Genomic DNA, 21,672 nt, shown 5'->3' on the forward strand with positions numbered 1-21,672 from the left:
GCCGAGCGCTCCGGCGTCCCGCCGCCCACCGGCTCAGCGGTGCCGGCAGTTCCCGGGGCTACTTGACTGTCCCGCGCGAGGCCCCGCCCCCCGCCTTCCCTCGCACCGCTATTGGTCGGGGGAATCCGCCCCGTGCCCATGTGGCCCAATTAGGGCTCGCCACGAGAAGTAACCAATGGGAAGGCCCCGGGTCAGCGTCCAGCCGGGAGGGGGCGGGAAGAGGGGCGCATGCGCTGCCGCGGCGGCCATCTTTACTCCGGGCGAGTGGGGCGCCTGCGCGACGGCGGCTAGGCTCTGGCGGCCACGTTAGGTTCAGGCAACGGCTTCACCTCCGCTCTCGACTTCCGCCGCTCCTCTTCCGACCGGGGGCAGCCAGGCGGCCGCTCTTCGGGTCCCGGCGCCGCTGCGAGCCAGGTCAGCGAACGCTGCCGCGGCCGGGGCTCTCGGGGTGGGCGGCGGGGTTCTCGAGGCGGGGTTCCCGAGCCAGAGTTTCCGCAGCTCTCCTCCGGCCTTGCCGTGCGTGTTCGCTGGGACGGCCGCCGGGCCCCTCACCTGGGGGCGGGCTCCTCACCTGGGGGCGGGCTCCTCACCTGGGGCCGTGCCCCTCACCTGGGGGCGTACCCCTCACCTGGGGCCGGGCTCCTCACCTGGGGCCGGGCTCCTCACCTGGGGGCGGGCTCCTCACCTGGGGCCGTGCCCCTCACCTGGGGGCGTACCCCTCACCTGGGGCCGGGCTCCTCACCTGGGGCCGGGCTCCTCACCTGGGTCCGGGCTCCTCACCTGGGGCCGTGCCCCTCACCTGGAGGCGTGCTCCTCACCTGGGGCCGGGCTCCTCACCTGGGGCCGTGCCCCTCACCTGGGGGCGGGCTCCTCACCTGGGGACTGGCTCCTCACCTGGGGCCGTGCCCCTCACCTGGAGGCGTGCTCCTCACCTGGGGGCGTGCTCCTCACCTGGAGGCGTGCTCCTCACCTGGGGGCGTGCTCCTCACCTGGGGGCGTGCTCCTCACCTGGGGACTGGCTCCTCACCTGGGGCCGTGCCCCTCACCTGGAGGCGTGCTCCTCACCTGGGGGCGTGCTCCTCACCTGGAGGCGTGCTCCTCACCTGGGGGCGTGCTCCTCACCTGGAGGCGTGCTCCTCACCTGGGGGCGGGCTCCTCACCTGGAGGCGTGCTCCTCACCTGGGGCCGGGCTCCTCACCTGGAGGCGTGCTCCTCACCTGGGGGCGTGCCCCTCACCTGGGTCCGGGCTCCTCACCTGGGGGCGTCTCCTCATCTGGGTCCGGGCTCCTCACCTGGGTCCGGGCTCCTCACCTGGGGCCTGGCTCCTCACCTGGGGGCGTCTCCTCATCTGGGTCCGGGCTCCTCACCTGGGTCCGGGCTCCTCACCTGGGGGCGGGCTCCTCACCTGGGGGCGGGCTCCTCACCTGGGGGCGGGTCCCTCACCTGGGGGCGGGTCCCTCACCTGGGGCCTGGTCAGTGTCTTGACTGGCCCTGGAATCTGCATTGCCCCAGGTGCCCCAGGTGAGGAGCCCTGCAGGCGGGGGCTCAGTGAGGAGAGCTAAGGTGAGCGTTACCCGAATTCCAGGAGGACATGCCTGCCGGAAGGAAGACGTACAAACGATACAGAGTTTTCTCTGGTGTTGGCGGGTGGTTTGTGTCTGCAGCCGGAGCTGACTTCTTTGAACGGCTGATCTGACCAGTTTCAGTGGAGGCCACGGATGCCTCATGGAGGGAACAGGAGGCCTTGGAGCTTATCCCTGGTCTGACACCCCAGGGTTCTATAAGCCACATTTTTTGGCGTCGTGGCTGATTTTAACGTGTGGCTGCACAGCTGCCAGCAGGGTGGACAAGTGCTGACAAATGTCACTCACCCTCCCGAGCCCCAGTGGTGGGTTGACTGTGGGTCCTGAGCATCTGGTCGAGACTTGTTTCCACAAGAGCTGCTTGGCAGTTGGCTTCTGCCCTGGTCACACTCTCATGTCGATGAGAAGCCCCTCGGCCTGGGGGGCCCAGTTTTGCTCATAGGCATTCACCCCCAGCAGATAACAGTGGGTTTTCCTGCAGGGGAACATCCTCTGGGCAGAAGCATGGAGCGGGGTCTGCAGGGACAGGCCTGTTCTTAGCCAACCGGGACCGTGGGCTATGGCGGGTTCTTGCCTTATGCAGCTGCTTCCGCAATTTGGAAGTACAGATGCTTCCTATTTCTTTAGCCACCCCCCCCCCCCCCAACAGCAACAACAGAGGAACAGTAGGACGTAGATGTTCTGTGGTCTTGGCTTTACTGGAATTAAAGTATTTGTGTATTTTTGTTAAAAACATAAATTGGTGTGATGATATCCACACTTAAGAGGGTTTTGTTTTTTTAAATATGTTTTTATTGATTTTTAGAGAGGAAGGGAGAGGGAGAGGGAAACGGATGTGAGAGCGAAACATCAATGGCTCCCAACTGGGACTCAAACTGGCAACCTTTCAGTGCACAGGACCATGCCCAGCCCTGAGCCACGGCGGCCAGGGCTTTACTGATACAGCAGTGAGTCTGCCCAGGCGTCCTGCCCACAGGATGTGAACCTGGCAGCGGGGTACTCACAGGCATCTTCCATCCGGCATGGTTGAGCACCTCATACAATGACCAGGGTCCATTCTTGCTGAGGCTACAGTGGGGAGGGGGACAAAAATAAACCAAAAAAATCCCACCCTTTAGCTTTCCATCGGGGGTTTTGTTTGGAAGGGAAAAGCAGGTTACTTCCAAGGGGTGTTGGGTATCGTTTTGGTGATTCTGATTATGAGAAGCCTCTTCCCCTTCTACCTCACCACTGCCTTGGCCGGATCCAGCCGGATTCCAGGTCCTTCTCACCGGCCCACCACTTGGCTGTCCTTGGAGAGGGCAGACTCCTTAAACTTCCCTCTAACAAAGAGTAACTTGAACAAACAGTACCCTGGCGCTCCTGCTTCTGGCCCTTCTGGATTCACCAAACCTGTTGAAAGACAAGCCAGAAACCCCTTTCGCCCCCTGACCTAGGTCTTCCAGGCAAGAACTGACTGGGCACTTCCATGGTCTCCCTCACTGTCCTGTTGGTAGCTGGGCAGTCCACTGCCGGCACATCTGTCTGAACCCTTTAAGGACACATCGTCCTTCTTGCATTCACGTTTGTGACCAGTGTGGTGGCACCCAGGGGCAGTTGACAAGGCAGCAGGGCAGGGGCCCACAGCCCCACCCACCGTGCAGGGCGCAGGGGCTCCTCTGGGTGCCCTGTGTCCCCCTCCTGTGTGCCCACCTCACAGCAGGGGCCATCCTGCCCTCAAGGCAGACATGACTAAACTCAGGTTCTGCAACCAAGTTCTTTCTTCCTGGAGAAATATTCGCCCAGCTTAGTGTAAGGTAGCTGGTTAAAGTGAGAATGCTTCTCGAGAGTTTTGTAGAAACTGTTCCAATGTGTTTTTATAATTACAGAAGCTGGGAGAACCATTCCCACTCACCCTTCATCTGGATGTCCCAGGTGTTGCCTCAAGCGTGACTTTTAAAATTGGGGGATCTCCGTTTTCATCCTGTGAAATGCTCCCAGAGTGGCGGTGCTGGCGGTTGATGACGGACAGTGCGTGAAGTTGAAGCACAGAATGGCCGGGAAGAGGCAATCGGGCTCAGGCAGGCAGCGCCGCCTGCTGGGTCTGCTGGTTGCCATAGCTGCCATCCACCTGGTCACCTGTCCCTACACCAAGGTGGAAGAGAGCTTCAGCCTGCAGGCCGTGCATGACCTGCTCTACCACCGGCTGGACGTGGAGCAGGTGAGGACCACACCTATGTCCATGTCGTCCCCGATTCCCAGGGCCTCTGCTGACCTTGCCCTCCCCCTGCAGTATGACCACCTGGAGTTTCCTGGCGTGGTCCCCAGGACGTTCCTTGGGCCGCTGGTGATTGCGGTGGTGTCCAGCCCTATAGTCTGTATGCTGTCACTGCTGGGAATGTCCAAGTTTTATTGTCAGCTAACAGGTAAGGACGGAGTCTTCCGATGGGAACAGCGGAACTGTCATGAGGTCTGGTGCTCTCAGCCAGCAGCGTGAGGCTCCCGCACTCAGCAGTGTCCACCTGTGGGCCTGCGCTGTCCTCGGCCACTCAGTGTGGTGGTTCAGAGCACTGGTCGAGGTCAGACGTCAGCCCTTTCTGGGGTAGGACCAGGGACAGGGAACTGAGCACCTCTCTCGCCTGAGATGAGGGTGTTTGCACCTTCCTGCCCAGAGGCTGCCTGTGCAGATCCTTCTGGACTTCTGTCTGGGCCCAATTTAGAAGGGCTGCTGCACAGAGCTCTGCAGCCTTGGTTTCCAGCCAGTGATCACCGTCTTTCTGTTTCAGTGTGTTTTCATCGCGTCCAAACCCAGACTGTAATCACATTTCCCCAACAGACGCAAACACGTTCTCGCAGCGAGTCTGTCTGGCCTGGCGATGAGCTGTGGCAGCTGTTCCTGAGGACGAGCAGCTGAGCTCGCTGAAGGGCCGCGTGGGAGACACCGCTACACGGGGCAGCTAGACAGGCGGTGCTGTCCCGGGCCCTGGGGGCTCTGGAAGGGAGAATGAGGACCCGTCTGAGCACTGGGCCCTCATAAATGTGGCCCTGGAGGTGTCATGGCCAAGTGAGGGGCCTCTGGTGCTGGTGCCAGCTTGTCATACTGAGGGATGGACACTGCCTGCCCTGCCCTGCCCCAGGTCTCGCAGTCACAGTGAAGCGCTGGGGTCCAGGCCACCCATTCCCTACATGCCGTCTGTTTTCAGTGCTGAAGACCACTCCCCTCTTAGAGTCATTCCACTGTCCCTGGTCACTAACCAACCACTGCCAGAGACCCGCTTGTCCTGGGCATTTGTCTGCTGGTCACAGTGCCAGAGACCCGCTCGTCCTGGGCGTCTGTCTGCTGGTCACAGTGTCAGAGACCCGCTCGTCCTGGGCGTCTGTCTGCTGGTCACAGTGCCAGAGACCCGCTCGTCCTGGGCGTCTGTCTGCTGGTCACAGTGTCACTGTTCTTGTTCAGTCAGAGCCGTCCTCGGACTTGGTGTCATTTTTGGACTCTGGACTTTTCAAAAAGAAGTGCGACGGCATTTTGGAGCGACAGCGGCCACCATGTTCTGCTGGATGACAGCCACACAGTTCCATCTGATGTTCTACTGCACACGGACACTCCCCAACGTGCTGGCCCTGCCTACAGGTACGGAGCTGACAGGCATGCCTGTTGGCCCCTTGATGACCCCCATGGCTCTCACTGGGCTGAGGGCTGACCCAGTAGAGACGTGGCCTGGCCCTCACCGTGCCTGGGGAGGGGCCCTCTGCTGGACACAGCGGGAGAGGTGGCGAGCAGGGCTCCATTCCCAGTGAACTGTGGGCGGAGCCAGCAGGACACGCTGAGCTCAGCAGCACTGGCGTGGAGGATGGCTGAGGTGGGCGCTGCACAGGGGCAAGGAGATGTGGAGCAGGGGCTGGGCGCAGCCCCTGGGGTCCAGGCTGGGCGATGGGGCAGGATGCCCTGGATGGAGCCCAGCCTGCATCGGTGGACCTGGTCCTGAGCAGCATTTGCTGTCTTCTGGGGGTTCTGCGTGGCTCTCACAGGAGAGGTACATGCCTGTGTCTTGCTGTGTTCACAGTGCTGCTGGCCCTCACAGCCTGCCTGCAGCAGAGGTGGGCCCGCTTCATCCAGCTCTCAGCGCTGGCCATCCTGGTCTTCAGGGCCGAGCTGAGCCTGCTGCTGGGCCTCGTGCTGCTGCTGCTGCTGTGCACCCGGCGGCTGTCTGTGACCAAGGCCCTGCGCCATGCTGTGCCCGCCGGCCTGCTCTGCCTGGGTGAGTTGTGTGCTGTCCTGACAGGCAGTGCTTGGTTGTGTCTCACAGTGAAGAGAAGTGGGAGGGTTGGCCATTCTGTCATTAAACAGGATTGCGTGAGCCCCGGGCAGCACTGGAAGGTCTGCATGCGGCTGTCCCCCCGTGCTGCCGGGTGTCCCCATGAGGCACTCCCCTGCCGCGCAGCCTCTGTCCACAGCACCCCTCCTCCTGCTGCGCCTGGGGCCTGGGACCCCACAGGAAGATGCTCCCCAGGATCAAGGCCCCAACATGCCAGCCCCTTCCCCTGAAGCTGGTGTCTTGTGGTATCTGGGCCGACGGGGCAGCTCCATGGGCACACAGACCTGTGCCCTGGACACGGGCTGCCCTTCGTTCACCCAGCGGCCTGGGTCGCGGTCTGAGTGTCCAGGTGCTGTGTCCTTTCCTGGGAAGTCGTTTCTCTTTGTTAGGACTGACGGTCGCTGTGGACTCCTACTTCTGGTGCTACCTTGTGTGGCCGGAAGGAACTGTGCTCTGGTACAACACCATCCAGAACAAAAGCTCCAACTGGGGAGTATCCTTTGGCGCTGTGGGCTGGCTGCTGGGCAGGTGCGGCTGCTGGGCCTCCTTAGGCCAGACCCAAGGAGCGGCTTTCCTTCCGGCTCCCGGCACCTGACGGCACACCTGCAGGGGCAGCCTGCCAGAGGTGCAGCTGGGGTGTGGCGGCGGCTGCAGCACCAGGACCGCACCTTCTGCCCTGTGCACACTGGAGACCCCAGGAGGCGGGGCCTGTGGGGGTCTCCCTGCTCCGGTGTCCTGTCCACCCTTTGGAAACACCACCTTTTGGAGCCCAGCTTCTCCCTGAGTGCTGTGATGCTCTGCTTTCTGATGTTACTGTGGGATGTTGAAACACACAGAAAGAACAGTGTTCTGAGTCCCCAGGGCACCCATCACCCAGGACAGTCGTTTTCACAGGGGAAGGAATAACCCTGTGCAGCCCTGGTCACCATCCACGAGACGCAGTGCTGGTGCTCATGCCCAGGTCCCGGCCTCTGTGCACGGGTGAAGGGGATCACGTGGTGATCTGAGGCAGGGTTCCGGGCACCCTGGACAGGGACGCCTTTCAGAGCTATGTCTTTCCTGTCTCCCGGCTTGAGCCCAGATGACTGGCCAGGTGACTGTCACTGACATGTGGTCTCCTTAACCCTTCCACCCAGACCTCACCTCTGCTGTGGTACTTCTACTCAGCCCTGCCCCGGGGGTTGGGCAGCAGCCTGCTCTTCGTGCCTCTGGGCCTCGTGGACAGAAGGGCCTGGGCGCTGCTCCTGCCGGCCCTGGGCTTCGTAGCCCTGTACTCGCTGCTCCCGCACAAGGAGCTGCGTTTCATCATCTACACCTTTCCCCTGCTCAACGCCGTGGCTGCCCGGGGCTGCGCCTACCTGTGAGTGCTGGCACGAGATGGCTCACTGCTGCTCAAGGGGATCAGGGCAGCCCCGACTGTCTCCATGGCAATGGCCATGGGCCAAGCCCAGGTCAGGATGGGCCATGCTCTGCCCAACGGCTCTGCTTGGTCCGTCTGTGTTCAGTTCATCCCGATGCGTGTCTCAGGCCTGTCTGCACATGGCTGTGCTGTGTTCGGGGCTCAGTCCCGTGGGAACAGCACGGGAGATAGCGGCCAGGCAGGGAGGGTCTGAGGCTGGATGGTCACGTGAAAAAGGGCTGCTCAGAGTGGCAGGCTGGCTCGTCCTTGGGGGCCGAGAGGGAGGGGTACCTAGTTCACAGAAAACAGACATGGGGTCACAGCTAGGCACTCAGGAGCCTGAGCTCTGCGAAGCCCTTGGCGGGGGCAGGGTGCTGGTGCACCGAACTCACCCTCCCGGACCAGAAGTCCGGCCTGTGGGGGAAGAGTGGGACGGTGGGGACCAGAGAGAAAGGGACAAGCTGTGTGTCTGCAGCAGGAGGAAGCGCTGCGCTCTCTGGGGACACAGCAGTGTTGCTCCTGAACGCCGACCCCAGTCCCAGGGTGAAGGTTTGAGGGGTTTGCGTCTCGAAGGGTAGAGACGGGGCTTCACTGGCCAGCTTTCTGCAGTCACTGCTCAGAGCTGTCCGGGGCCACCTCCCATCGCCAGGTTTGGCTGGAACACACGGTGAACTCTGGCGTCGTGGGGCTTCCTCAGGCAGGCATCTGAGGGCTGAGGCCTCCCTTGGGGTGCCGCCTTGACTGGCGGTGGGGGACATTCATGCCAGGGTCTGCAGTCCTCATAGGTGAGGGACTAGTCAGGAAGGGCTCAGCAGGGCCTGACCAGAGTGTGTTCAAGGGTCCCAGGTTGACACAGGCAGCACCCTCTGTCAAGAAATAGGAAGACGGTGTTCTCAGCTCTGTGTCATGGCCTCAACTCCGTGCCGTGGCCTCACGCTCCGGGCCGTGGCCTCGAGCTTCGCACCCTGGCCTTGTGCTCCATGCTGTGGCCTCGTGAACTGCGCCGTGGCCTCGTGCTCCGCACGGTGACCTCATGCTCCGTGCCGTGGCCTTGGCTCTGCATCATCTGGTTGGCTCCCCTTACAAGCCAGACAGCATGTGGGGTTTGGCCTCAGGGCTGTGCTCTGATCTGAGGCATAACTCACGATGTTTCAAAATCTAATATCAACTTGGAATTGTCATCTTGGGCAGAATTTCACAGAAAAAAAATTTAAGGTAGTTTTTACCCACTTCTCTGGTAATTTAGGTATCTACTTGGTGAGTAAACTTATTAGGACTCAGCGAAGGTGACCAGCAGGTCTGTGTTCCCAGTGACATTCCTCCCCCTGCTGCCATCACAGGAAACGCACCACTTTTCTTCCAGACTGAACAACTACAGGAAGTCCTGGCTGTATAAAGCAGGCTCCCTCCTCGTGACAGGGCACCTCCTGCTGAACGCCGCCTACTCGGCCACGGCCCTGTACGTGTCCCACTTCAACTACCCTGGTGGCGTGGCTATGCAGAGGCTGCACGAGCTGGTGACCCCCCAGACGGGTAAGTGTTCGGGCTATGCGGGGATTGGGCACAGCTTGGGCCAGAGGTGCCCAGCCACAGTTCCAACTGACTGCACGGTGTCCCACAGACGTCGTCCTGCACATTGATGTGGCTGCTGCACAGACAGGCGTGTCTCGGTTCTTGGAGGTCAATGGCGCCTGGAGGTAGGTTCTCGCCATGGTGTGACTGCAGGTAGTGGTGCTTTTCCCAGGGGCTGTGCTTGGGCACCCTGGGGACACCTGGGTGACAGGGCTGGCGTGGGACTGCAGCAAGGTGCACACATTCTCATCCTCCTGCAGATATGAGAAGAGGGAGGATGTGCAGCCTGGGTCGCAGCACATGCTGGCCTACACGCACCTGCTCATGGAAGCGGCCCCCAGGCACCTGACCCTCTATAGGGACACGCACCGGGTGCTGGCCAGCGTCGCAGGCACCACTGGGGTGAGTCTGAACCTGACCAGACTGCCTCCCTTCAATGTCAACCTGCAGACGAAGCTGGTGCTTCTGGAGAGACTCCTCAGGCCTTCCTGAGGGGAATGCACAGCACCCCACAGGAAACAGCACAGAACCACAACGTGCCTCCCACGCAGGCCCAAGAAGGCTGGTGGAAGTCAACCACCACGACGCTTGAGGCACGGAGCCCACATTTGCATTGTACACTGCTCATGAGTATGAGGGTCCCAGACACAGCTGCAGGACAGTCGGCCACCCCGGGAAGCTGCTATTGGGAGGCACGACACGTTTGCTGCCTTGGCCTCAGAGCACCTAACAGTGCAGCCTTCGGGGATCATATGGGTGTCTGTGTAGCTGTGGAGGCAGCATCTTTGCACCTGCTGGATGGTGTCCCCACCTGCATCCTGAGCTGTGGGTCTTCATAGTCACAGGGACACAGTTCCATTTCAGAGGAAACTTTAGACGTACACATGTTCAAATTAAATGAGAATTAAATTTTTTAAATCTTTTCTTATTAGCAGTCTTTATGTATTTATTTATTTTAACCCTCACTGAGAATATTTTTACATTGCCTTTCAGAGAGGAGGGGGAAGAGAGAGAGAGCAAAACATCCATGTGAGAGAGACATCGATTGGTTGCCTTCTGCATGACCCTGGCCAGAGCCAGCGATTGAACCTCAACTGAGGTCGTGCTCTTGACCGGAATCGAACCCACGATTCTTTGGTCCTCGGGCTGACGTGACACTCCGTCTGCTGAGCCGAACCGGCAGGCAGCAGTCATGTATGTGACAGTCCCAGAGAGGGCCTTCACCTAGGTTTTATTTTTGTGTGATGATTTCAGCACTTTTATGCTTTACTAACCCAGATTCCTTAAGTAGCCAAAGTGTGTCTCACACTTTGAGGACGGGGTGCTCCTGCACATGCATCACACACATACATGTGTGCACACACGTGCATACACACATGCATAAAGACAGGCTATTGTCTGAGCATTCAAGAGTGAGTTGCCTACCACATGGCCTAGACCTAGGAAAGATACCTCTTAGTCACTGTTTTCTCCAGTGACTGACTGGCATACTGCAAACCCTAAAGACTGGGACCTCCTGCAGTTGTGCCCCACTCTGCGCCCGCTGACGATGCTGCCACCAGTCTGTGCAGGACCTCCATGCCTGCCAGCTGGTACTGGGCACTGTGTGAGCTCCCTCCTGCCCCCATTTATCTGTTTGTCATCAGTTCTTGATATTTATTTTTGGGATTTGTCACTCATTATTTCTGAGCATTCAAATCATTGTATTGGCACGTGTGCATGGGTTGCTGCTGGACCTAATGGTTTGAGGGTCACTCCGTCTACTTACCTTGTGATCAGATTGTGCAAGATTCACTCCAGGAGGCTGTTAGGCTGCTCTGTCCTGTCACATGTCCACCATTGTTCATTTCTGGAGCACTTTCCTACTTCTTGGCACAAGGAGGCCCGTGCTCCTCTTGGCCTCGATCCCTACCCTGGAACCAGCTATTTCTCTGAGGGCACCTTTTGGCGGGGAGTGGTTTTACGGACCAAGATCGGGTGCAAAATGTGCTCATTGTTATCAGTAGGTCTGTTTCTAGGCCCCTTCTGTGGGCAGAGCGAGGAATGACAGGGTGCTGCACACGTGCATGTACACGTGTGTGAGAATCCATGGTGTGTGCTGCTACACTTCCAATCCTACCTATCTGTGGGCTTGTGTATACCCCCCGGGTCCACACCTGTCCCGGCTCCCACAGTGACCCTGACCCCAGCAAAGGCGATGCGCTTGCTCAGCAGGTAACGCCTCAGAATTGCTCTGCCATGTAACTGCAGAAACAACCTGCGGACAGAGGCTGGTCGTTCACATCCTTCGCTCCGCGCTCACAACGGGGTCCGTGGTCAAATACTGCCCTTGCATTAGTCCCCCTTGATTATGGATGTGCTTTTCTTGGACTTGTGGTTGCGTTCATGCTTTCCGTTTGCTTTGTCTTCGGGTCCAACTTCCCATCCTTTCCAAGGTCTGCACAGGGACATCGCTCCCTCCATCATTACTACCCTGGTTTCCTAGGTTGTCCTTTGTGTTGCTTTCAGTGAAGATATGTGGACAGCCGTTTCTTCTGACTCCTATGTGTGGGCATATAGATAGGGGCCAATATTTTCAAAATTCAAATGACACTGCAACGACTAACCGTGTACCTTTGTACTTTCATGTGGTCTAAGGGCATCTTCAAGGTGAGTTCCTAGGGGTAGTGCTGGTGAGGGCAGTGTGCGAGCTCAGTCCTGCCGCGCCCCTGCTCACAGGGCAGCCTGGGCTGAAGGGTCTGGTCAGCCTTGTCAGCCTGCCATTCTGGGGGCTGAGCAGTGGCCTCTCCCGATCCTTGTGCTCTGCCTTCCCTGGGGGGAGGGTGGTGGTGGTATCTTCTCATAGCTTTAAGGGCTCTTTTCTGTAAATTGACTCTTCACATCTCTTGTCTTTGGATTTTTGGTCATTTTCCTCTCACGTTTTAAAAATTCTTCAACTAGTGTGGTGTTCACCATTATTACAGTGTATGTTGCATTTGTCTCTTGACTCTGCAGAAGTGTTCTCTCCTCAAGGTGTTCATGTTTGAGTCCTTTCCTGCACCAGAGTTGGGAGGTGCCCGATGCAGGAGTTCAGCCTCATTTTATCTCCATGCTTCATGTGCAGACCTCTCATTTGTTTGAATTCTGTTTTTCATACAGTGTGAGGGGTAGGGCTGATTTATCTTTTCCACATGGCTGTGTACTTATTAGAGGTCCATCTTTGCCTCAGAGCTTTGAAGTCACAAACTGAACTTCTGCATCGAGACTTGGCAATTACAAATAAAGCTACTTTAAATATCCATGTGCAGGTTTTTGTGAGCACATAAGTGCCCAGTTCCTTTGGGTACATTCCAAGGAGCCTGATTGGTGATGGTGTGGTGAGGATGTGTTTAGTTTCCTAAGGAACCGGCACACCATCTTCCAGAGTGGCTGCACCATGTTCATTCTCACCAGCAGTGAGTGAGCATCCATGTCCTCACCCTCCTCTGGTGGTGTCCGTGTTTGCTTGTCTCTTCAATCTGTTTTTTACCTTGTGGCGTGCCTTGTCATTTTTTCTTGATAACCAGACAAATGCACCAGCTGAAAGGAGCTGCTATGAATAGGCCCAAGTGACGTGGTGGCGAGGTGTGGGGAGGGGCGTGTTCTGTGGTCCTACAGTTAGCCTCATTCTTCTCCTTTTTTTTATAAATTGATTTTCGAGAAACATCGATTTGTTGTTCCACTTATTTATGCATTCAGTGGTTGCTTCTTGTATGTGCCCTGATTGGAGATTGAACCCAAAACCTTGGCATATTAGGATGATGCTTTAACTAACTGAGCTACCTGGCCAGAGCAAGGTTCAGTCTTTAGTGGTCTTTGCCTCTGTGCTGTGACCTTCTTCAGGAGTTTCTCGGTTTTCTTATCTCCTGTGGCTGGGACAGATGGCTGGAGGGAGCTGGAGTGGGGTATTTCCTTTCTCCCATCAGTTGGTCACTGGTATGGTTAAAAAAAAGAAAAGAAAAAGAACAGTGCTCTGGTGTCAATTTTTTCTTTTTAAACTTTTCTTTATTGTTGACTGTATTACAGATGTTACCTCTTTTCCCCCATCAACCCCCTTCTCCCTGCTCCTGCTGCCCTCCTGCCTTCCCCACGCTATTGTCTGTGTCTTATGCACAAATGCATATAAGTTGTTTGGTTTATCTCTTCCCACCCTCCCTCCTCCCTTCCCTTTGAGGTTCATCATTCTAACAGCCAACTTGTACTTCTTAATTCCTTCACCTTTTTCACCCATCCCTCCTGCCCCCTCCCATCTGGCAACCAATACAAAGTTTTCTGTATCTATGAGTCTGTTTTTGTTCTGCTTGTTCATTTTGTTTGTAGACTCAATTGTTCATGTTTTTGTTCTTCTTCAAGAAGACCCATCAACATTTTATATAATACTTGTTTGATGGTGATGAACTCCTTTAGCTCTATTTTGTCTGGGAAACTCTTTATGTGTCCGTCGATTCTAAATGATAGCTTTGCAGGATAGAGTAATCTTTGTTCTGGTTGTTGCTTTTCATCACTTTGAATATCTCTTACTACTCTCTCCTGGCCTGCAAAACTTCTTTTGAGAAATCAGCTGACAGTCTTATGGGAGCTCCCTTGTAGGTAACTAACTGCTTTTCTCTTGCTGCTTTTACAATTCTCTCTTTGTCTTTAACTTTTGGCATTTTGATGATGATGTGTCTTGGTGTGGCCCTCTTTGAGTTCTTGTTTGGCACTCTCTGTGCTTCCTGGACTTGTATGTGTTTCCTTCATCAAGTTAGGGAAGTTTCCTGTCATTTTTTCAAATAGGTTTTCATTTATTTATTTATTTTATCCTCTTCCATTTTTTGTTCCGATAGAATGGGAGGGGGAGAGAGAGAGAGAAACATCGACGTGAAAGGGACACATCAAGTGGTTGCCACTCGCACGACCCAAGCAGGGCAGGGGCCAAACTGCAACCAAGGTACGTGCCCTTAGCAGGAACCAGACCCGGGTCTCTCTGGACCACAGGCCGACACTCTAACCACTGAGCCAAACCGGCCAAGGCTCAAATAGGTTTTCAATTTTTTGCCCTCTCTCTTCTCCTTCTGGCACCCCCATGATGTGAATGTTGGTACGCTTGAAGTTGTCCCAGAGACTCCTTATACTATCCTCATTTTTTTGGATTCTTTGTTCTGATTGGGTGTTTTTTGCTTCCTTATATTCCAAATCGATGGTTTGCTTCTTAGCTTCACCTACTCTACTATTGATTCCCTGTAAATTATTCTTTATTTCAGTTAGTGCATCCTTCATATCTGACTTGTCCTTTTTTATGCTCTGGAGTTCCTCACTGAGTTCCATGACATTCTTATAACCAGTGTTTTGAACTCTGCATCTGTTAGGTTGCATATCTCTATTTCATTTAGTTGTTTTCCTGGAGTTTTGTTCTGTTTTTTCATTTGAGACATGTTTCTTTGTCTTTTCATTTTTGGCTGCCTCCCTGTTTGTTTCTATGTAGTAGGTAGAGTTGCTATGTCTCCTAGGCTTCATAGGGTGGCCTGTTGTAGTAGGTGTCTTGTAGGGTCCAGTGGCACAGCCTCCCTGATTACCCTAGCTGGGCCCTCAAGGTGCACCCCTCATGTGGACTGTCCACCCTTCTGTTGTAATTGAGTCTTGATTGCTTTTGGCACGTCAATGGGAGGAATTTACTCAGGCTAATCAGCTGCAAAGACTGGCTGTGCCCACTGACCACTGACTACCTTGAAGGATCAGCTGTCCAGGGCCCACCACACAGAGCAAGATTTACTTCAGCAGGGCTCTGGTACCCTCTGAGTGGGTCACTTGTGGAGGTGGTTGGGTGGTGGTGCTTCGATGTGGTCCACTGGGTGTGCTGGCTCTGGGGCAAGTTCAGTTTCTGCCTGTGTTCTACCTGGGACCACCAGGCATAAGCTACAAAGCGATCTGCAGATTGCTGCTTCTTGTGCTATCTTGGAGGTGCCCAGGCAAAGCCAAGCTGTGAACTAAGGCTGGCTGCTTCTAGTGCCAGGGCCAGTTAGCTAGAGGTATGGGGCTCGCTAAGGCCAGGTGCTATTTGTTTGAGTGAATTTAGGAAAATCTGAAGCAAGAGCCAAGGCAGGCCAATCTGATGGTAAAGCCACTGGAAACAGCTTGGGTGGGCCTGCAAGTTAGGTGGAGTGGGACCTCAGGGTAGGGCAAACAGTGTGATCCAGGTTGCTGGAGTCCTAGATATGGTGCCAATCTGCTGGCCCCATGGGAGAAGGGCGCACCAAAGGAACAACAGCCTCCACCAGCACATCTGTCCAGGAGAAAGCTGCCTCTCCAGCTCTTACCCTATATCCAAACAACTCAGTTCTTCCCCGTATATCTCTGGTGCCTTTCAAGCTGCTGCTTCCATGCTGGAGCCTGGAGGGAATGGGTCTGAGTAAGTCCATGCACGGGCCCTTTAAGAGGAACTGCCTGGGGTTCCAGAAGCCTTAGTCTCCCTCAGCCTCAGTTCCCACTGGTTTTACAGCCAAAAGTTATGGGGACTTCTCTTCCTGGCACTGGAACCTTGAGCTGAGGTGCCTGATGTAGGATGGGGATCCCTTGATCCTCGGAGAGGACCTTCACAGCCAAGATATTGCTCCTGATTTTTATCTGCCACACAAGGGTGTGGGGCCAGCCATCTGTGCCTCCGCCCCTCCAACCAGGCTCCATGTGGCGTCTTTAATTTTGTAGTCGTGGGACTTCCATTCATCTCGATTTCAGGTGGTTCTGAATGATGGTTTTTCTGTAGTTTAGTTGTAATTTTGATGTAATTGTGGGAGGGGGTGAGTACCATGTTTACCTATGTTGCCATCTTGACTGGAAGTTGAGGCAGTATTTCTGGTGGTGTTTTTTAAATCATTTTTAAATTTTTGAATTACAGTTGAAATACAATATTATATTAGTTGCAGGTGCACACCCCAGTGATTAGACATTTATATAATTACAAAATGATCACCCAGTATTTCAAGTACCCATCTGACACCATGCATACTTAATACGTTATTGACTATATTTCCTGTTCTGTACTTTACATCCCCATGATTATTCTGTAACAAGTAATTTGTACTTCTTAATATCTTCCCCTTTATCAACTACCCCCTGCAACACCCCTCCCATCTGGCAACCATCAAAATGTTCTCTGTGTCTATGAGTCTGTTTCTTTTCTGCTTATTGTTTTTTATTTAAAAAAATTTTTTTGTATTGATTTTTAGAGGGAGAGAGAGATAGAAACATTGATGAGAGAGAACATTGATTGGCCGCCTCTTGCATGCCTCCCGCTGGGAATCAAGCCCACAACCCTGATCAGGAATTGAACCAGTGATCTCTTGGTGCATGGGTTGACACTCAAACCACTAAGCTAAACCGGCTGGGCTTATTTTGTTTTTTAGATTCAACTGTTGGTAGATATGTATTTATTTATTTAAAATTTTTTTCCTTTATTGACTTTTAGAGAGGAAGGGAGAGAGAAAGAAACATCGATGAGAGAGAACATCGACTGGCCGCCTCCTGCATGCCCCCCCCCCCCCCCCAGGATCAGGCCCACAACCTGGGCATGTGCCCTGACCGGGAATCAAACCGGTGACCTCTTGGTGCATGGGTCTACACTCATTGCTTTAATCACTTTGAATATTTCTTGCCAGTCCCTTCGGGCTTGCAAAGTTTCTTTTGAGAAACAGCTGACATTCTTTTGAGAACTCCTTTATAGGTAACTAACTGCTTTTCTCTTAACTGCTTTTCTCTTGCTGCTTTTTTTCTTTTAATCCTCACCCGAGGACATTTTTTCATTTTTTGTTCAGATAGAGTGGGAGGGAGGGAGGGAGGGAGAGAGGGAGGGAGAGAGAGAGAGAGAGAGACATCGACATGAAAGGGACACATCGAGTGGCAGGGACAAACTACAACCGAGGTACTTGTATGTCGGTTTCCTTCACCAGATTAGTGAAGTTTTTTGTCATTTTTTTTTCAAATAGGTTTTCAATTCTTTGCTGTCTCTCTTCTTCTAACACCCCCATGATGCAAATGTTGGTATGTCTGAAGTTGTCCCAGAGGCTCCTTACACTCTTTGTATGTTTGGATTCTTTTTTCTTTTTTGCTGTTCTGATTGGTTGTTTTTTGCTTCCTTGTATTCCAAATCTCTGACTTGATTCTCAGCTTCCTCTGCTCCACTGTTGATTCAATGTAAATTATTCTTTCAGTTAGTGTCTCCTTCATGTCTGATTGGTTCTTTTTTAGTGGTTTCTATGTCCTTTATAATGCTGCTGAAGTTCTCACTAAGTTCCTCCAGCATCCTTATAACCACTGTTTTAAACTCTGTATCTGGCAGTTTGCTTGCCTGCATTCCATTTAGTTCTTTTTCTAGAGATTTCTCTTGTTCTTTCACTTGGGACCTGCTTGTCTCCACATTTTGGGCGCCTCCCTATTTGTTTCTATATATTAGGCAGAGCATCTAAGTCTCCCAGACTTGACAGCATGGCCTTTTGCAGTAGGTGTCCTGTAAGGCCCAGTAGCACAGCCTTTGCAGTCACCAGAGCTAGGCGCTCCAGGTGTACTCCTTTGTGGACTGTGCATGGCGCTGTTGTATTTCAGCCTTGATTGCTATTGGCATCACTGGGAGGGATTGACTCCAAGGCATCACTCATGGAGGTGGTAGGCTGTAATCCAGCATGGTCTGAGGCTGTCCACCAGGTGTGCTGGTTCTGGGGCTTCCTGGGAGATGTAAGGTCTGCCACCGCCTGTGCCCAGGTTGGGACCACCAGGCATGAGCTACAGAGAGATCTGCACAGGGCTGCTACTTGTGCTGGGCTTGGAGGTCCCCAGGAGAGGCCAAGCTATAAACCAAGGCAGGCTCCCACTAGTTCTAGGCCTGAGGCCATATAGCAAGAGGTATGGCATACACAGAGGCCATATGCTGCTCGATATTTTAGGAAAGTCTGAACCATGAGGCAAGGCAGGCCATTTGTATGGAAAAGTCGCTGGAAATGGCTTGGGTGGGCCCACAAATTGGGTGGGGGTCTCAGAGAATTACAAGGTCAGGGCAAACAGTGTGAGGCAGGTTCATGAAGACTGAGATATGGTGTCCACCTGACAGCTCTGTGGGTGAAGGGCTCAGAAAAGGTATACTGGACTCCATCTGGTAGAAAGCTGCCTCCCTTAGCTCTCATCCTGATGCCAGTCAATTCAGTTCCACCCCTTATTATCTCTGGCTCATTTCAACCTGCTGACCCAGCCCTAGAGCACAGAGGGATGCACCCAAGTAAGTCTGTGCATGGGCCCTTTAAGAGGAACACCTGGGACTCCAGTTGGATTCTGTCTCACTCAGCCACAATCCCCACTAGTTTTTGTTTTTTTTGTCCTTTATTTTTTTTTTACTTTTTTTTCTTTTTTAATTCTCATCCAAGGACACTCTTGCATTTATCTTCAGATAGAGAAACATCGATGCAAGAGAGACATACTGAGTGGTTGCCACCCACACAACCCCAACCGGGGCCAGGGACAAACTGCAACCGAGGTACGTGCCCTTAGCAGGGAACCGAATCCAGGACTGATGCTCTAACTGTTGAGCTAAACTGGCCAGGACTCCTTTATTGATTTTAGACAGAGAGGAAGGGAGCGGGAGAGATAGAAACATCGATGAGAGAGAACATAGATTGGCTGCCTCCTGCAAGCCCCCCACTGGGGATTGGACCCACAATCTGGGTATATGTCCTGACCAGGAATCAAACTAGCGACCTCTTGGTGTATGGGTTGATGCTCAAACACTGAGCCACACCGGCCAGACAAGTTTGTTTCTGTTTTGTTTTGTTTTGTTTTTTTAATAAACTTTATTTTAGGATACTTTCAGATTTACAGAAAAATTATGAAGATAGTGGAGAATTCCCATATACAATACAACCCCACTCTCCCCTATTATTAACATTTCGCATTAGTAGAGTACGTCATAAAATATCATTATCACTAACCAAAGTCTATATTTTATTCAGATTTTGTTTTTCTCTAATGTCATTTTTCCGTTCCAAGATCCCATCCAGAACACCACATCACATTTAGTCATTATGTCTCCTTAGGCTCTTCTTGACTGTGAAACTTTATTTTTGATAACTTGAACAGCTTTGAAGAGCACTGGCCCCACTAGTTTTTGGTGGCCAGAAGTTATAGGGACTTCTATTCCTGTCTCTGGAACCCTGGACTGGTTGGCCTGGTGTGGGACTGGAACCTGTCACTCCTCAGGGGGTATCTCCACAGCCAAGATATCCCACCCGATTCTCAATTGCCACACATGGGGGTAGGACCAGCCCATTGCACATCTCTGCCCCTCCTACCAGTTACGATGTGGCTTCTTTTTCAATTTCCTAGTTGTAGGACTTTCATTAAGCCAAATTTCAGGCAATTCTCAATTATGGGTATTCTGTAGTTTAGTCCTAATTCCAATGTGGTTGTGGGAGGATGTGAGGACCAGGTTTACCTATGTGGCCATCCTAACCGGAAGTCAACTCCAGTGTCTTCATTTCATCCTGCAGGACTTCTCTGTTTCTGGCAGGGCAGGTCTAGTGGTCACAAACTCTATTACCTTTTGGTCATCTGGAAATGTCTATCCCTTACATTTGAAGGTCAGTTTTGCTACATATAAGATTATCGGTTGACAAAATATTTGCCCACTGCCTCCTTGGTCTACAAGGTTTGTAACAATAAATCTGCAGATCATCTTAATGACTCCTTGTATGAGAGCACTCAATTGATACTTTCCAGATTCACTAGTCTTTGGACAATTTGATTATATGATGCGTCTCAAGGTGGGTCTTTTGAGTTCATTTTACTTGATGTTCATTGAGCTTACTAGATGTTTTTTATTAATGTATTTCATAAAATTTGGGAAGTTATTGGTCATTATATTCTCATATATCTCTGTTCCTTTCTTACTAGATGTTTTTTATTAATGTATTTCATAAAATTTGGGAAGTTATTGGTCATTATATTCTCATATATCTCTGTTCCTTTCTCCCTTTTCCTTCTGGGACTCCCACAATGTGTTTGTTGGTTCTTATTGATGTCCCACCAGCCCTTTAAACTGTTTACTTTCCTATAATCTTTATTCTTTGCTTCTCAGACTCAATAATTTCAGTTGTCCTATTTCAAGTTTGCTCATTCTTTCTTCTTTATGCTTGATTCTGATTTGAATGCCAAAAGTGAATTTTCCATTTTAATTAATCCACAACTGAGGAATTTTTCTCATTAATTCTAGAGGAAGAGAGAGGGGGGGAAACATCAGTTGGTTGCATCTGCATGGCCCCTGACTGGGATCTAACCTACAACCTCTCATTGCACGGGATGACACTCCAACCACTGAGCCAAACCGGCAAGCAGTCTATAAGCATCGTTTTTTTGTTGTTAATCCTCACCCAAAGATATTTTTTCCATTTTTAAACAATGGGAGAGAGAGAGGAAGGGAGGTAAAGAGGAAAAGAGAGAGAGAGAGAGGACACATCAATTGATTGGCTCCTGCACACACCCTGATTTGAGCTGGGGATCGAACATACAACCCAGGTATGCCATAAGCCCAACACTGGATCTCTAGGACATCTACTCTGGCCTTTTGTTCTCACATCCCAAACCTGGTCAGACCCAGCACAAGGATGAATGATGACAGCCTGGATCCCAAACTAGTGAGGTCTTTACACGTAGTATCACCTTGAGCACACATTTATAGGAATTCTAATGTGAGTCATGGGAAAACGATGGCAGCATAATTCACAAGTGTCCCTGATTAGCGCTCCCTGGGCCTCCAGAACAGAGGCTGGACTCAGGAACATGCACACAGCAACCCGAGGGAGAGGCTACATGGCCAAGGCAACTGTGAGCCTACCCACAGGCTCTAGTGTTCAGGCACCACATGTGGCACAGCGCTCACTGTGAATACAAGTCAGCACCACTCTCAGAAACGCTGTTGTAAGAACATCATCATCTCTCCTGTGTCCTACCTGGAGCTAAGGTGAAAATTCAAGGGCTGAATGAATGTGGTTTCCAAGTATTTTGGCTCCCAAAGAAGGTGACTATTTTATTATCCTAAGAACAAAAAGCGATTGTCCTCCAACCATAGAAAATTACAAATAAAAAGTTTAATTTCAGAAACTGAGTTCCCCATTTATAAATACACTAAAACATAGTCAACGCAAAGTGAGATTAATAACAGGTACGATATTTTGACAAAACAACTTTTCTAAAAGGGGATCCTAGGCAGTGAGTGGCTTGTTTCACCCCATATATTTAATTGGTATGACATAAGAAAATGAACCCTTTTCAGAATGTTGAAGCAAAAACTCTGAAGACATTAATGTTAAAAGAACCTGACAACTGACACTTCATTCTGATGTCCCTGGGATTCTAGAATACCCGTAATGGCTGAGTCTTCCATATTATTAAAAAACCTAAACACCTAAGGCTAGTCTTCCAACTGTAGTAAAACAATCTTCTTCCCTGTTCATAAGCCACCTCTTCTAAAGAGAACTTTACATGTGATTTGATCAAATTGGGGGTCACTACACACATTTCAAAAGACAGCTTCAAAGTGTAGAGACACTAGGTCAGAGGCGTGGAGGTTTAATCACCAGAACTGCTGTAGACGTGTCATATTGTCCTTTGGCTGAGCAGCAGACAGCAAGGAGCCCTTAAGTAGTCAGGACCTCTCTGAGTTAACAAATCATGTGAAACCTCAATGTAAAACCAGAACAAAGGTGAGTTCTCCTTACTAACCACCATGCAACTGACATTCCACAATACCTCTAAGTTTAGTTCCGTCCCCAAATGTCACATCTGTCAT

The 21,672-nt window shown here is 52.3% G+C and overlaps 1 protein-coding gene across 4 annotated transcripts; it reads left to right on the plus strand.

Annotated features, from left to right (window-relative positions):
- Positions 1-347: 347 nt before the first annotated feature.
- ALG12 (ALG12 alpha-1,6-mannosyltransferase) lies at positions 348-9,741 on the plus strand. 4 transcript variants are annotated; one of them, XM_036278273.1, is made up of 10 exons: positions 348-414; positions 3,452-3,783; positions 3,856-3,988; positions 5,020-5,193; positions 5,627-5,821; positions 6,268-6,371; positions 7,015-7,238; positions 8,641-8,810; positions 8,899-8,974; positions 9,110-9,741. In XM_036278273.1, exons 2-10 carry the CDS (start codon positions 3,616-3,618, stop codon positions 9,339-9,341), a joined length of 1,476 nt encoding a protein of 491 aa, XP_036134166.1. In that variant the 5' UTR covers positions 348-414; positions 3,452-3,615; the 3' UTR covers positions 9,342-9,741. The 4 variants fall into 4 exon arrangements, with proteins under 4 accessions (XP_036134166.1, XP_036134167.1, XP_036134169.1 ...); XM_036278274.1 differs by lacking the exon at positions 348-414 and having other exon boundaries at positions 3,369-3,783; XM_036278276.1 differs by lacking the exons at positions 348-414; positions 3,452-3,783 and having other exon boundaries at positions 3,879-3,988; positions 4,399-5,193.
- The last annotated feature ends 11,931 nt before the right edge of the window (positions 9,742-21,672 follow it).

Source organism: Molossus molossus, unplaced genomic scaffold (genome assembly GCF_014108415.1).
Source record: "Molossus molossus isolate mMolMol1 unplaced genomic scaffold, mMolMol1.p scaffold_m16_p_26, whole genome shotgun sequence".
In the NCBI taxonomy this organism is placed as follows: domain Eukaryota; kingdom Metazoa; phylum Chordata; class Mammalia; order Chiroptera; family Molossidae; genus Molossus; species Molossus molossus.

Bases quoted from the DNA above. Each gene is read 5' to 3' on its own strand.
- ALG12 (XM_036278273.1), top strand. From the start codon at position 3,616: ATGGCCGGGAAGAGGCAATCGGGCTCAGGCAGGCAGCGCCGCCTGCTG. The intron at 5,822-6,267 runs GTGAGTTGTGTG...TCTCTTTGTTAG, and splicing joins CGCCGGCCTGCTCTGCCTGG to GACTGACGGTCGCTGTGGAC. The intron at 8,811-8,898 runs GTAAGTGTTCGG...GGTGTCCCACAG, and splicing joins GCTGGTGACCCCCCAGACGG to ACGTCGTCCTGCACATTGAT.